The sequence below is a fragment of the Marmota flaviventris genome, chromosome 3 (genome assembly GCF_047511675.1).
Source record: "Marmota flaviventris isolate mMarFla1 chromosome 3, mMarFla1.hap1, whole genome shotgun sequence".
NCBI lineage: Eukaryota > Metazoa > Chordata > Mammalia > Rodentia > Sciuridae > Marmota > Marmota flaviventris.
This window is the reverse complement of record NC_092500.1, coordinates 129,731,038-129,746,840: the sequence shown is the minus strand read 5'-3', so window position 1 is coordinate 129,746,840 and position 15,803 is coordinate 129,731,038. Positions and strand designations below refer to the sequence as shown.

Here is a 15,803-nt window from a genome sequence, read left to right as displayed (position 1 = left end):
TTTTTTTAAAATATTTTATTGATTTTGTTAACTTTATTATACGAAGGTACTGGAATAAAAGGAACGTATAGCCCTTTCTAACTGCACTGCCTACGTGCATATTAAGGTCCATTCTGCCTGTGTGTGCTTTGGCTTTGAACTGTAACACCTCTAATCAATTCAGGAGAAATACATATCATTTAAAGCAGCATAGGCTAACCTGTAGGTAACACTGCAGTATTGCTGATTCACTGCAAATCTTATGGGTCTAGATAATCAGTAAAAGCCATCTTCCATAGTTAGAACATTTTCCCTATTGGTTTGGACATCTGTAGAATATATATGAAGACAATTTCTATAATGGTTTTAAGAAATTTAAAAAGAGATACACTGGTTCTTTAAAAATAGAATTTTATCATCAAATTATTACACAAACTCCACTGTAGGGAGTGACAAGTTTCTAATAAGGAAAAGGAAGTTTTAATACTTTCACTCAAGAACTCCACTAAGATATTTACTTTGTGGTCAGAAATACTGATGACCTTTGTATACGTAGTCTGTATATTCATAGGGAGATGTACTGTATTATACAAAATGAAAAGTTGCTTTTTTTGTGACAAGAGGACTTCTTTTTTTAACAAGAAGACATGGCATTATTTTAATTTGATTATGGTGAGTTGAATTTCAGAATTGACCGTAAAGGCTGCTTGTAGAACCTAGCATATTTTTATTAAACTATTTTTTTAAATGTCAGACTTCTGATTATGTAAATGGACTTATAAAGAACAAAGAGCTATTTACTTTGGTTTTATAGAAAGTTGTTACATATCATGGCTAGTTACCTTTTATTTCTTTTGATCAAATTTTTTCCTTTGATAGTACTTGTATTATTGTGCCATTATTTTCTTATGCTCCAAATGTACCAAAGATCCTAAACAGAGTGGATGCTCACAGCGGAATAGAATTTTACTTTCCTATGGGAATGCTGTATTCAGACATGAAAGATCTCTGTCTGATGGAGATCAGCTTATTTGAGGGCAGCATTATTTGGGTTGAGTTGCACCACTCTGGTTAATACCAATAGAAATAATGAAGTAAATGCAAGCCAAGAGATTGTTATTAGAGGAAGAGAGCAAATGTCAGCATCAAATTCTTTGGGTATTTCTCTAAGAATTAAATAATCTTTTCTTGCTCAACATTTTAATTCTAAAATGACTATCCCAAGGTTTTGGTTTCATATGTACTAGTTGAAGATAATACTTTATTAAAGAATGGCCTAATGTTTATCATAACTGTTAATTGATAGAATTATAAATGAATGATCTGTGATCAAAATCTAAAGTGATGATTTATTTGTAGGATGTCTTTCCTAAAGGGAAAGAATTGCATAGGAGCATTATACAAATCTACAAAAACTGATGACTGTTGCTAAGTAACTCCCAATGTTTCAGAAAGGCCATCCTGATGTGCCCCCCTCCTTTGGTTTGTTTCTTTATTTTTAAGCATTTGTTGAGTACTTTTTATGTGTTCATCTAGTAGTTTATCTCCATTTTTCTAGTTAGATCATGTGACTGAATATTTAGGAGAGAAAATTGTGAAAACTCTGGAGTTATCTCAATTTAACTGATTTTTCTAACTGCCTTTAATTTAAAAAAGAAAAAAAATTCTTTAACTCTTGCTGGGGTTCGTGAGATTTTCTCTCTCCAACACAGTCCCTTTTAAAAGGGATTTTAATCAGCAAAGATCCCTAGATACTTGACATATTCTCTCTCTGAATTGTTAAAATTTAGAACATTTACAGTGACAATTTGCTGCAACCATGATTATTTCCTGTTTTCTTTATTTAAATTTCACATTTTCTTTTTAAAAAGGACTGTTTTGCTAGTGTGCTAATGAATAGTTAAGACACAAAGAAACTGCAATAGTCTGTAGTTTAGGTATCATAACTATGCTAGAACAGAAAGAATACCACTAATTCAAGTTGACTGAGAGACTGTAATCAATATAAGGAGCATATAAGAACAGAGCATTTTAGTTTTATTTCCTTCATTATTATCAGAAACAACTTAGAAATAGTTATGATTTCTTGGCATTAGAAGGGACATTTTGGAAAGTTTGCTTTGTTTAGAGCCTCATTCTTTTCTGGAGTTAATAGAGTGGTTCACATCTTTAGGGATTTCTCCTCATCAGAAGCGTTTCTTAAGTAAGATTGTGTCTGCCCTCTGGAAGCTACGAATTTGATTCATGATGCAAATTAGTTAGATAATTTGCAAAGTACCCTTGAGATTAAATTTTCTCTATTATACATTTCCCAAATTTCAGGTGAATCATTTAATTTAAATAACAGAACCCTATCTAATCAACTTCGCATAATGACATTTTCTTTAAATTAGACTCTATTTTGAATTAAAAGAATTTTATTATAAATTGTGTGCTTTTGGTTTTTTAAGTATATAGAAAGCTTGTATAATTCAGATTTTTCGGTTTCCTGATTTAATGTAGACGTTGACTTTTTTATTAAACCTTTGTATTAAATAAAAAAAAAATACCCAGCACTGAGAAAATTAAAAAAAAAGGAATGTCTATTTCTTCTCTTAAGTAAAATGTATATTATATCGTCTTTAATACTGATCCACATATATAGGTTAAATAACCAATACAATGATACTCACTTTGAAATTTATACAAAACCATGGAAAAGAATACTTCACAAGAAAATTTCACAGAAATATATTTTTTAAATAATTACAGCAAAATAAATGGAACCAAACATCCAAAATTTAGCCAAGAATATCTAACTACTTGTACCAAGAAAACCCTGATAGGAAACACTGAATCAGAAAACACTGAATCTTAGAAGTTTTATTGGAGAAGTTAAGCTTTAATTACAAAAATTATGCAGGTTAAAATTCAATACCAATAAAACATTTATAATAGCAGAAAATTTGAAGTGTGCCATGTGTTTATTGACGAATAAAAATAAAACAATGTCTTAAGGCCCAGAAAGTATGCCTGCGCTCTGCGGAGCAGTCAACCTGCTTTGGCACAGATCTGCTTCCAACAGGAAGGGGAGATTCTGTTCTCATTCTCTGATATAAGGAGCCTGACTCATAGTGGGGTAGGAAGGGGGAGCATGGGAGGAATAGACGAACTCTAGATAGGGCAGAGGGGTGGGAGGGGAAGGGAGGGGGAAAGGAGTTAGAAAAGATGGTGGAATGTGATGGTCATCATTATCCAAAGTACATATATGAAGACACAAATTGGTGTGAATATACTTTGTATACAACCAGAGATATGAAAAATTGTGCTTTATATGTGTAATAAGAATTGTAATGCATTCCACTGTCATATACAAATAAAATAAATAAAAAAAAATAAAGGGGAGAAAAAAGGCCCAGAAAGCATGCCTGTGCTCTGCTGGGCAATCAACCTGCTTTGGCAATGGATCTGCTTCCACCTGGAGGAGGAGATTCTGTTCTCATCACACAAGGATGGCTACAGGGACTGATGGCAGCCATACCATTAGGAATCTGAAATAACCCAAGTATTTCTTCATTATGTGTTCTGAAGGAAGGTTCCTTGGTTTCTGATGGTTCCATTTAGGACCCGGCTACGTTAGCAGGACAAAGATCCCTTCTTCAGTCAGAGACAACATTCTCTTCAGTTTGTCAACTAGTCACTGAAATTTCAAAGCCTCTTCTGAGCAGTCTAATGAAACCACTCTGGGGCTGTGAGGGGCTTTCAAGAGAGGTCTCAGCACAATGTCGGTTCTCTCTCAGATACAACTTCATGAGCAAATAGCTTTTCCAAGTTGGCAGTTCAGGAGATAAGGAGAATTTCATGCCTCAAAGAAATAGGAAGGAAAGACAAGAAAGCAAACAGAAGACACTCAGGGATGATTCCATAGGCCAGGCCAAAAACAACACTGTAGTGCTTTGTCAAAACTCCTCCCAAAGCATAGATTTAGATAATAGATCTACTCACAGGAGCAGGAAGCCAGAGACTGTGCTTGCTTCATACCTGTGAGTCAAACTGCCCCATCTTGTGCAATGCCTTGGAGCACATTGGCACCATAAAAGAATATCATGTTCAAGGAACTCTGTTTCAGGTTATACTGAAAACTACTTAAATGGAGCACTTGTAATTGGCATTTCTTATTTCCTTCTCTTGTGCCAACACTGCTATCAAAGTAGTTTCCATACTGTTCTATAACTGGGTTGAAAAATGTCTTTCATATTAGGTTTTAAAATCTCTGTGTCGGAATCATGTCTTGCTAATTATTGAACACTTGCTACGTTTTGCAACGCTTGGGAGATAGTAACTAGTCAGTATTTATTTGTTAAATGGATGACATTATTTTACACAAACTATCATGCTTATTTTTATCCTCACCCAATTACTTGAAGGACTTTTCAAGCAATGTTCACATTACAAGCATTGACAGAGTCCAAAGGCAAGAGAGAAATGATGACCTTCAATTTGTTATGCACAGTAACTTGGTAATCTACCTTGAAGGTATTGTTGGAAATTCATGATCACCAATGAATGGACTGACTGATCATGAAAAAGCAATTAAGATAAATTATTAAATTGTCATACCTTGTTCCAAGAATGTAATAACAATTTAAATTTGCATGCTTGATATTTACTGTTAGAGTAACAACGTCAGTCAGATGGAATTTTGAATTGGCCTAAGGCAAACAGGATGTGAAATATACCTTTGAAACTAACTCCAGCATAGAAATATAATTTATAACCACTAAATGTATCATCACTGTATAATTGTGATATTAGAAAGTGGTAGAAAGATGAATGTGTGCAATTCCATTAAATAATATAAGAAGAGTAATATATAGATATTGTCTTTAAATAAATAATATAAAAAGAGTAATATGTAGATATTGTCTTTAAATATATCCACAGTAGTTACAGTGAGCTAGATGTACAGACTAAAATGATTATTTAGAGTAGTCTGAGGACTGCCTAGATCACAGTGAAGTAAGTTAGACCTACTCAGTTAAAGTTATTTCATTTCACTATTTCTTCATAATGAAAAAATAAAATAAAATACAATTTCCCAGTGCCTCCCTTGTTTTGCAAAGAAATACCTTCTTAGTTGATTTTACCAGTCCAGGAGTTGCTGATAGGAGGAAGAGTTCCCCCAATTCAGATGAACCCAAGGTAACACATTAGCTAATTATTGAGCACTTTTGTTTTAAATAGAAAACGGGAAAATCATACTTCGTATTCCAAATGTAGCATCCAATTTCCAGATTCAATGTTTTGATTCCATAATTTTATAATCAACTTTTTCCATGTTATATATATTGCTGCATCATCTAGCCTGTTTGTGTAACAACAGTTTGGGTTATGGAATTCAACAAAGTAAAATTAACACCTGAGGATTCTCAGTGGCACCTCTTTTGTGGAATCTTCTTTGATCCTGCTCCCCTCCAGGTAGAAAATATATGTTTCTAAAATGCAGGCTCCTCTACTCTTTCACTTACATGGTCTGGATTTGTTTTTGTGTTGATTTCACCAATCATATCTCCACATCCTTGAAAAAGCAAATCATACATCATTTTCCTTGATTTTACCCAATTTCAACACCTAAAATACATATTTATTGGTTAAGACATTTATTGAAAAGTGTGTTGACTGAATAATACTAATTGAAAGCAAAGTGTTTTGCTTAGGCCATGTTTCTCAAGATGGGTAGCAGAAATTTCTAGAAGAATGATTGTTTCTTAGATGAACTCCATAGTTATGAATGCTACATTATATTTTTATTGTTATTACATATTCTTTCTTCAATTTAACCATCCACCCCTTTAATGTTTTAGTATTTTCTCTTGCAAAAAATTGTGGAACTAAAAGTGTCTGACCTATATAGTGGTGGTAGCATTTAATAAGTTTTTGTGCCAGGCATGGTGGTGGTACATGCCTGTGATCCCAGCAGCTCGGTAGGCAGAAGCAGGAAGATCATGAGTTCAAAACCATCATCAGCACCTTTGCAAGGCCCTAAGCAACTCAGTGAGACCCTGTCTCTAAATAAAATAGAAAAAAGGGCTGGAGTGACATTTGTTTAGTTTTGTCTTTTTGTCTGTGTGGAATTAAATTGTTTAGGCAAATAGAAGGATAAAAACTGATCCTAAATGATCTTGGATAAAATTATGTCTGACATTGTTAAATTTTGTTTACAGTGTTGAAAAAAATGTAGTAATCATTCACTGGGTCCTGCTTTAGACATCTGTTTCTTTGCTACTTTATTTTATTTTATTGGTATATTTTAATTATACATAACAGTGGATTTAATTGTTACATATTTGTACATGCATCCCCCATTACTTCTTTTCAATAACTTATCAATGGTTGTGAATATTTTTTAGAAAATTTTTGAAAAACTAATGATCAGACAGTGATGCAAGAGATAACTTCTGAGAGCAAGAAGGGTAGTTTCACTTTTATGAAGCAGCTTATTCTTTTATGAGGAAAAAGCGATTTCCCTTTCAATGGATTGCCATATTAGAAACTGAAGAGTTTTATTTATTTAAAGCATAACTAACTTCCTAAACACCACTGATCTTGGGCAATACTCTTGCAGTGTTAATTTTAAATTTTATAAAGGTGAAAAAAGAAGTTTAATATGTTCTCACTAGCTCTCTAATAAAACTATTTTTATTAAGTTCTTAATGGATTATAACACCATATAGCTAGAAAAACTCAACAAAATATTTTCATGTTTTAAAAAATGTGTAAAACATAAAACAAGTTTTTTAAGGCATCACCTCAAATTTAGTTAAATGGAATTAGAGAAATAAACAGATAGAAACATATGTTTTGTTTTTGGTAGTGAGGATTGAACTCAGAGGTACTTAGCCACTGAGCCACATCCCCAGCCTTTGTTTAATTTTATTTAGAGACAGGGTCTCACTGAGTTGCTAAGTACCTCACTACTTTGCTGAGGCTGTCTTTGAACTCATGATTCTCCTGCCTTAGCCTCCTGAACCACTGGGATTACAGGCATGCACCACCACACAAGACATATCATCACCAGTATTTTTCTACCACTGACCTTCTTCCCTTTTGTAAATGGTTTCCCCATGTAATTATATCAAAGTCCATGATGATAATCTCATTCCTGTACTATAATGACTCCCAATTCTATATCCATATCTATTTTCCAGAGCACCAAATTATTTCCATTAACTGAAATCACCTCTGTTGAACTGCAGTTTCATCCTACTTAATATATACCAAAGTTAAATCCTCCCTTCATCTATGCTTATTTTGTCTTTAAGTGCAAAAGCATTCATCTTTAGTGTTTAGTTCCCTCCTCTCTTTCCTCTTCAATCCCCTATCAAAACAGCCTCAACTTCTAAGAATTGGAGTGAAAAAAATCTCTCTTCAGCTATTTCCATTGTTCAGAGTCTGAGCAAAGCTTTATATGTCTTTCTTATCATTACCCTCTTCTTACTCTTTTTTGTTTATCATAAAATAGAAGCGTTGTTATACTTACTGCTCTTTGCTATAGCATTCAGACTTCTTTGCACAAGTTACAGACCTTCACAAGGCAAACATATTTTAATCCGCTCATTGATTTATTTCATACCACACTCTTCAAGGAGTGATATCTTGGCATGGCTTTGATTTGCATTTCCATGCAAATTAGTGATTTTTGGCATTTTTCATATACTTGTTGGCCATTTGTATATTTTCTTTTGAGAAATATATTCATTTCTATTTATTCAAATCATTTTCCTATTTTAATTCAGATTACATTTTTTGCTGGTGTTTGAATTCCTCATATGTTTAATATATTAATCCCTTGCCAGATGAATAATTCATAACAATTTTTCTCGATTCTGTTGATTCATTCCTTTGCTATTTATTTTCAAGCTTGTTATTGATAAGACACTCTCTTTCAATTTTTGTGTTTATCCTTTGTTCCTTTCCATCCCTTGTATTGTATGGAGTGTGATAGAGAAGTCCCTTTTCTTCCACCATCACTTAGCATAAGATACGGGATACAGACTTAAAAACACACAGAGACTGGGAATATCAAACAATTATGACTAATATATAAGAGCTAATGGAAAATAGACAACTGCAAGACCAAATGAGTGTCATAGGAAGGATGGAAATTATAGAATCATAGGTGTTAAAAATTAAAAAAAAACAACACTGTAATGGCTATAAATAGCAGCCTTGATGGACTTATCAGTACACTGAACACAGCCAATGAAATAATCAGAGCTTGGAGATGTGGTAAAAGTAACTTTGCCATCAGAGGTACAAAGAAATGAGGGAAGGGGAAAATATGGCATAATAGACATAATATTGTATAATGAGTTAAGAAATTACAATATAAACATAATTGTGGGTAAAATAATTATCAGAAGAAACATTTGTGGTAATAATGGTTGAGATTTTCCAAAATTAATAAAAGAAATGAAACCCTGAGCACTCAAAGCTCAGGCTCACCAAGCAGGATGAATCCTTCCCCCAATCAAGTATCCTTTTCAGGCTGCTGGAAAAACTAAACGTAATTAGAGGAAATCTTGAAAGAAAGCAGAAAGAAACTAATACCTTAAATATGTAGGAACTATGATGAGAATTACAATGGACTTCTGCTCAGAAAACATGAAAACAAGAAGTAAAGTGAAATAGTGTTGAAAGAAAGTGCTGAGGCTGGGGCTCAGTGGTAGCACCCTTGCCTGGCATGTGTGAGGCACTGGGATCAATCTTAGCACTGCATATAAATAAATAAAGGTCTATCAAAAACTAAAAGAATATTTTTTTAAAAAATGTGCTTTAAAAATAAACTATATTATAGAAAATACTTTGACTCATGCTCAGGTGGAATGTGATCAAGTGGAGTTGACTTGAAATGTCTTAGGAGAGAAAGAAAATACAGAAGAGAGTATTGAAATTCATACATTCAAGTAAAATTGGGAAACAATGGGCAGTAACCACAAGGATGGACTTTTAACCCATAACATTACAAGATCTTGTCAAGTTCTCTATTCTTATGTTTCAAATTTGGAGAAATACAAGGAAACAAATTATTCTGCATTGAATATCATCCAATTTAGTTGGCAGAGATATTTAAAGTCAACTTTAGGTTTGTGTATTATTAGTTCTCTGAGTCTTATTAAATCAACAGTTACCCTCCAAGTGCTGGTGAGGACCTCTGTAGTCAATTGTGGTATCAAATAGCTTTTAATTCTCATCAGCCCAAGGACCTCTGCTTTCTATCTAAGTGGTTAGAGGGAAAGAAGAAAATTATCTTTTTTGCCTTAATTCTAGGATTATTTTACTAATTTAAAGTTACTGGAGTGCATTGGCCTTTTATTTACAAGTGTGCATGAGAACAATAAGACAGTGGCACACAGCTGAAGGAGACTTCTGGCATCTAGGCCTCACTTTGTTGCACATTGAAATCACCTGGCAGGTTTACCAAGTGCTGATTCGAGGCTCCCACCTCTAAAGACTTTTCTTTGTTCTGAGGTGTAGACTTAACATAGGGATTTTTAATGTGCAGCCAGACTTGAGAAGCTAGAAGAAGTTCTTTCAGCACAGGAACATCTACCCTATGTTGAGTAGTGGTGGGGCAGTGAGCATGCCCTTTTTTACTCATAAATGTGGAGACATCATGATCTCTTTATTTGTTACAATAGTCTTTCTTGCCACCTACTCTCCAGGTGATCTTATGAGGATTAATAGCTCAGTGTGAACTCCAGAAACACATTTGTGTTTTCTGAGGATTGCATGTAAGTTCCAGCACCAGGCCCAGCGCCTGCTACATATTCATGTTCAGCTGCTGACTTTACTCTCTTGAATTTCCTAACATCCTCCGGCCTCTCCTTCTTTTCCTACCATCACCTATGCTACCTCTGTCTTCTTCTTGCTTCCTTTTTATCTTCCTTTCTTCCTCCTTGTCTTCCTTTCTTCCCTTCGCTAATAGAAGGTAAAATCCTTCATTTTGTCTTATTAATTTTGTTATCTTTAGGAACCTAGCACCAACCTGGATGCATACAAGTTCTCAATAGGTATGTTGGGTTCATATATAAATTTTCTGGGATCAGAGCCCATTGGCCAGAAGACTAAGCTGATCACATGAAATTATTTTGGTATATCACGTTCATGGAGGGCGAGCTACCAAGAAAGCATGTTGGTTCTCAAGACAATTTTTAAAAATAGTGTATGACATATACTTTTGATAACACTGAGTTGTCTGGATAACAGCAAGAAAATTAGGGTCATTTATTCAACATAAAAGTTTTGCATTTGGAAATATACAAACACTTTAGAGAAGTTTCACTACTTTAGATTATTGGCCTTGGATATAAATATTTGGTTACTCTATACACAATCTGCTTTGTGGTGTCTTAGATGCTGGAGAATGAAAACTGGTGTGTTTCAATTATTTTGAAGATAGTAACTTAATTTAATATGAAGAGTCATTCTAATCATAAGCCTAATAGGCTGTCAGAGGAAAGGGTATCAGTCAAAACCAGAAAATAACAGTTTGAGGTTCCATTGGAATGAACTTATACCTTAAAATTATCAGGGAAGGCCAACAGTAGAAAATTAGCTTCTCTAGCAAATTTGAAGAGAGTTGGCTTTCTGTGCAGGGTTGAAGGGAAGGCATACAGAGACAGAAGTCCTAGATGGGAATGAGTAAAGAAGTAATGTCTCAGCTCTACTGAGAGCAATGTGGTCAGAATTTTCATAAACACTATTCTGTCTTGGTAAAAATATGTGGTCAACAAGGAGGCCCTGTTCTCACGTGCTTTAGATCTCGTAGTTGCATGTATTTTACCACTTGCCTTATAAGTCCTCAGCTATTATGTAACACACTGCAGACTGTCAAGAGTTTTCCAGTTTCTTTGCCATGGCTTGTTTGCTTTATAGAAATGAGATGTTTTTCAATTAAGATTATGGTATTGTTGTTTGCCAAGAAGTGGTGTGTGTGTGTGTGTGTGTGTTATTCTATTTAAAGATTTATTCCTATGTTGGGAGAAGATACTGAACATGGGTAAAGTAAACGTCATCAAGAAAATTATATTAAATGTTGAATGCATATCAACATTTTAAATGTTGAATTCTGCATTCTGAAATTATAAAAGAATCACTTAACAATTTCAGTTATATATAAAATCAGCCTATAAGGAGATCTGTTTGCATCATGTTTTGGCAATATCATAAATGCCCCTTCTCTCATAAGTCTGAAAAATTTACGTTTTGGGAATTGGTATGATAATTCTTTGGAGAAGCAATTTCTTCCAAGTGCTACCCTGGTGTAGCAGTGTTTTGATAACTGCGGTTAGTCCTGTGAGTGAAGTTTGGAAATGTGTCCAAAGTGTCACACAACTAGTTTCTTTGTTTTTCCTCTTTCTTCCTGTCCAACTTGTGCTGCTGATTCTAAAACCAGAGCATTATTCAGTGAACTTAAGCATGAACTTTATATAAAGTGATACTCCCTGGAGAAGAAATAGGAGATGTGATTTAAATGTGACAGGTGGGTCTCCTGACATTTGCTCCAAAAAGAAATTGATCTTTCATTGTGCATGACTATAAAAGCAATGATATAAAAAGGCAGAACAGAATGAAGAGAGAGTTGAAGTAGCTGATTTCTAATGAGAAAGTTTATTTTAAAGTTGTTGCTGTTCAGGCATTGGGATTAAAATGGTGCCTACCATTTTGCTGAGCACCTTTTTGCTTCATTGGACTATTGCTGTGGCTTCAGAACTGTAAGGGAATACTCACTATTTATACTAAACTACTAAAAATATGACCTTGTTAAAATAAGTCCAAATAAAATTTAATTGTCTTTTATCATTTCAACTTCTACAACTGAGTGCTGATTTTTCCTATAAGTGCTTAGCAAGCATAACATCTTAATCTTAAGACATCTCTTTCTCTACCAAAATTTGTTGTAATGCTACCTATCATAAAAGTGTATTTTAGGAATATTTCAATAAGCTAAAATAGCTTCTGGTGGATGTTATGTATTTTTCATATTCTTGTTTATAGAATGTTGGTTATTTTCTTTGCATAGGCAATATATCCTGTGGGTCCCCTCTGTGATACAGAGTTATTCTGCAGAAATAGCTTGCCTCCATCTTTTAAACCTCAATGAATCTGCATCCTTGAGTGTTTTCTTAGAATATGATGGATCTAATACCACAATTTTTGACCTGTCTGTGGGAGAAGACACCTTCTATGCTTGTGCAGATTTCAAGGTGAGGAACTGAATTTACTATTTCAGAGCTGCAGATGAGGACATTAAATTATTATTAAAAGATTATTTTTAAATAACAAAACTAGATTTTGGATGAGTTGTAAAAATTAGGGGGCACAATTAGGAATTCCAGAGAGGCAAGGAATAAAAGGAAAATTTATACATGCAGCAAGACTAATGAAATGTTGCTAATCTTCTATCATAAGAATTGATAATGAGATAACTACCTCACTTTAGATAGTAAAAATGTTTCACATTGTGAGGAAAGAAAATTTAGGGAAAAAAAGAAAGGTTTGAATTCAGGGCAACAGCAACAAAAAAAGTAAATGGAAGTCAAGAAGATACAAACACAGTTTATTAGAAAGTGTCCTCATGCTAAATTAAGCAATTGTAACAAGCAATCATTAATTCTTTTTTAAATTTTTAAATTTGTTTTAATTAGTTATGCATGACAGTAGAATGTACTTATATACTTTAGTATATCATACATAGATGGAATATATTTTCTCATTTTTCTGAGTATACATATTGTAGAATCATATTGGTCATACAGTCACATACATACATAAAGTAATAATGTCTGTTTCACTCTACTATCTTTCTAATCCCCACATCCTCTGCCTTCCCCTCCTTTCACTTCCCTCTACCTAATCTAAGGTAACACTATTCTTTCTTTTTTTTTTTTTTGCATTACAATTCTTAATACACATATATACCACAAATTTTGTATCTCTATTTGTATTTAAAGAATGTTGACACCCAATTCAACTCTTCATACATGTACTTTGTATAATGAGGTCCATCACATTCCACCATCCTTGAGTTCACAAGGATCTCTCTGCCTAACAAGTCAAATTAAGACATTATTTATGATTTTCAAACTCTCTGCTTTCCTATATCAACAGGTCTCTCAGAAGTCTTCTGAACAGTTTGCTTTTGTGACACTCTTGGCTAAGGGAGATACTCTTACAATCTTTGAGAGGAGATCTGTAGCAATCAGTTCAGAGGAGAAAGTAACTTTTGTGCAGACAGATAAGCCCATCTATAAACCTGGAGAGAATGGTAAGTCAAAAATCCCCTTTCCTTTGTATCATTGACTTTAGAAATATATTCTTCAAATTAAAAGCAATCCAAACATGTAAGATTTAGTCATGTTATCCTCAATATCATTGGATCATAAATTTTAAAAAATCTTATTGATGATCTAGGTAAAGTATGGGATAGTACCCTTTAACACAAGTCACTGAATATTTTGATTTGTAAAATTTACCCATCTTCCCCTTCCCTGTGTATAAACTCTAGTAACATAAAGGTATAAAGGTTCAAGCATGGAATGGGGAGTATAATTGATTTATTTGAATCATTGCTCCATAGTTTGCCAATTGGGCAAGTTAATTAACCATCTTCTTTTTTTAAAAACATCAGAAATTTATTAGTTGCTCAAAACATTACAGTGATCTTGACATATCATATATCATACATTTGTTTCAAATGGGATATGAATTCTTATTATTCCCACGTGTACAGATTGCAGGATCACATTGATTATACAGCCACGTTTATACATACTGCTATACTAGTGTCTGATTAACCCTCTTCTTAAGGTTCAATTATATCCTATGTAGAGAAAATGAAAATTTATCTCAAGAATATTGTGATAATGAATAGTAAAAGTGCCAATATTAAAGAGTGCCTAACACATAGTAAAGATCTCATAAGTGATATTTATTATTTTCACTATTATTACTGATTATCATAAGTGTAACTAGATGGATGATAACCTAGGCAGAACCCTGTATTTTTTTTATTACTATAATAAGAAGAAGGTGGCAGAAGGATGCAAAACTAGTGTTCCAAAGGGATTGGTTTTGGCTTGGTTAAAAAATATATATTGGGTTTTGTCAAATAAGTTTTCATCTTTGGAATTTAGTTTTCTCATTTTTAAATTTAAAGTTGATTAAAAGCATCTTTACATTTGGTCCTGATGAATATTATATGTTGCTATGGTTTATTGAAAAGAAGTACATGAACTAAATACAGAATTTTTATACTGAGATTTTTTGCTGCATTATATCATCTCTTCTGAATTTATTAAGTGTTATGATGATAGCTTCTATATTCTGTATGCAAAAAGAATCAAAATTTTTCTTTTCAACTGTTAGCTAGCATCAATTTAGTTTTTTAGGAGTACTATGTTCTCTCTTTCATCATACATTTGACATATTGTTCCTTCTATGACTATTTCTGCCACTTGGTCTTTAAGTGTTCCTCTGGCTCTTGGGGTAAAAGTCTCTGCTGGTAGCAGCAGCCAGTGTGTCAGCTTTGGTCATAGCAAAACACAATTAAGAGAAGAATGACAAATGCAATAAGAGATATTTCTTTCCCAGTGAAACTCAGTCTCAAAGGGTCAAATTGGAGCTGGGAAAAAAGGGGAATATGGTATTCTGTGATAGCAGGACAATTTAATTTCTTTATGTATTTGAAAAAGATTGTTCCTTTGTTTCCTTTTAGTTAAATTTCGCATTGTGACATTGGATACCCGCTTCAAACCTATTGAGGATTTGGTGAGTTCAGTCATTTCTAATGGTGCAATAACATTTGAACATATTAAACAAATCCATAGCTATCTAACACATCTTCAGGAAGCTTTCTAAATGCATGCAAATAAGGTTCCAAAGTAGAGTACAAGATAGGTATAACTTCAGTGCTAACCTCATATTTAAATATAAACTTTCATTTATAGGGAGTTGAGTTACAATTTTTTAGGTCTTTTTATCAAATAAAGAAGCGCGTGTGTGCGTGCACACATGCACACACACACACACACAAAAAAAAAAAAAAAAACACACAAGTTGCATGAAACTTCTTTCTACTTCCCAGAGAAATTTAGGTTCTATTTCATATTTGGGATGTGTTTGGCACTTTTATCTATAGAAATTTTGTTCTCTGAGAATCAAGGGCTAATTCTACAAGATATCATATGTATAGTACAGTATTTGGCCAAAAGAAATGTGCTATTAAAGTATTAATCTGTGTTTTCTCTCTTTCAGTATCCTTTAATCACACTTCAGGTAAGAGAACTGCTTTTTGTATCCATTATTTTAATTACTCATATAAATAATGTATGTCTTGTTCTTGTTTCTATAATTAGAAATCAAGATGACTGAAATAAAGAGAAGACAGTCTTTATGTGCATTACTCTGTAAGGCATCAGATTGAGATCTAAATTAAAGTCTGTTCCTTTTTATGTTAGCATGTTGGGCAAATGCAATATCTTGGGTTTTATGGAATATAAAAGATTAGACTCTAAAGCAGATATATATTTGAAAGGGTCTGATTTTGGTTGCCAAGCCCTTTTCAGTCTTAATTAATTCATATCTTATTATAAGAAAATGGAAAACACAAATACCTAAAATATAGAAATATATGAGAAAGTGACATTATTATAAAGTGGATTGTTTGCTTTTAGAAAATAATTAACAGTTTCCTTCTACCAGTTTGTCTAAAGTATTGTGGCCTTCAATTTATTTGCTATCTTATGCCTATTAGTAAATAGCTTGAATTTTAATACATTCAG

The 15,803-nt window shown here is 33.3% G+C and overlaps 1 protein-coding gene across 1 annotated transcript in view; it reads left to right on the top strand.

Moving 5' to 3' along the window:
- Window positions 1–11,670: 11,670 nt before the first annotated feature.
- Window positions 11,671–15,803, top strand: part of LOC114079386 (ovostatin homolog 2-like) — a 55,239-nt gene continuing 51,106 nt past the window's right edge. The window contains exons 1-5 of the mRNA XM_027920629.2: window positions 11,671–11,735; window positions 12,044–12,227; window positions 13,132–13,288; window positions 14,738–14,790; window positions 15,277–15,297. Of these exons, the coding sequence (XP_027776430.2) occupies window positions 11,671–11,735; window positions 12,044–12,227; window positions 13,132–13,288; window positions 14,738–14,790; window positions 15,277–15,297 (480 nt within the window). The remainder of the gene's footprint in view (window positions 11,736–12,043; window positions 12,228–13,131; window positions 13,289–14,737; window positions 14,791–15,276; window positions 15,298–15,803) is intronic.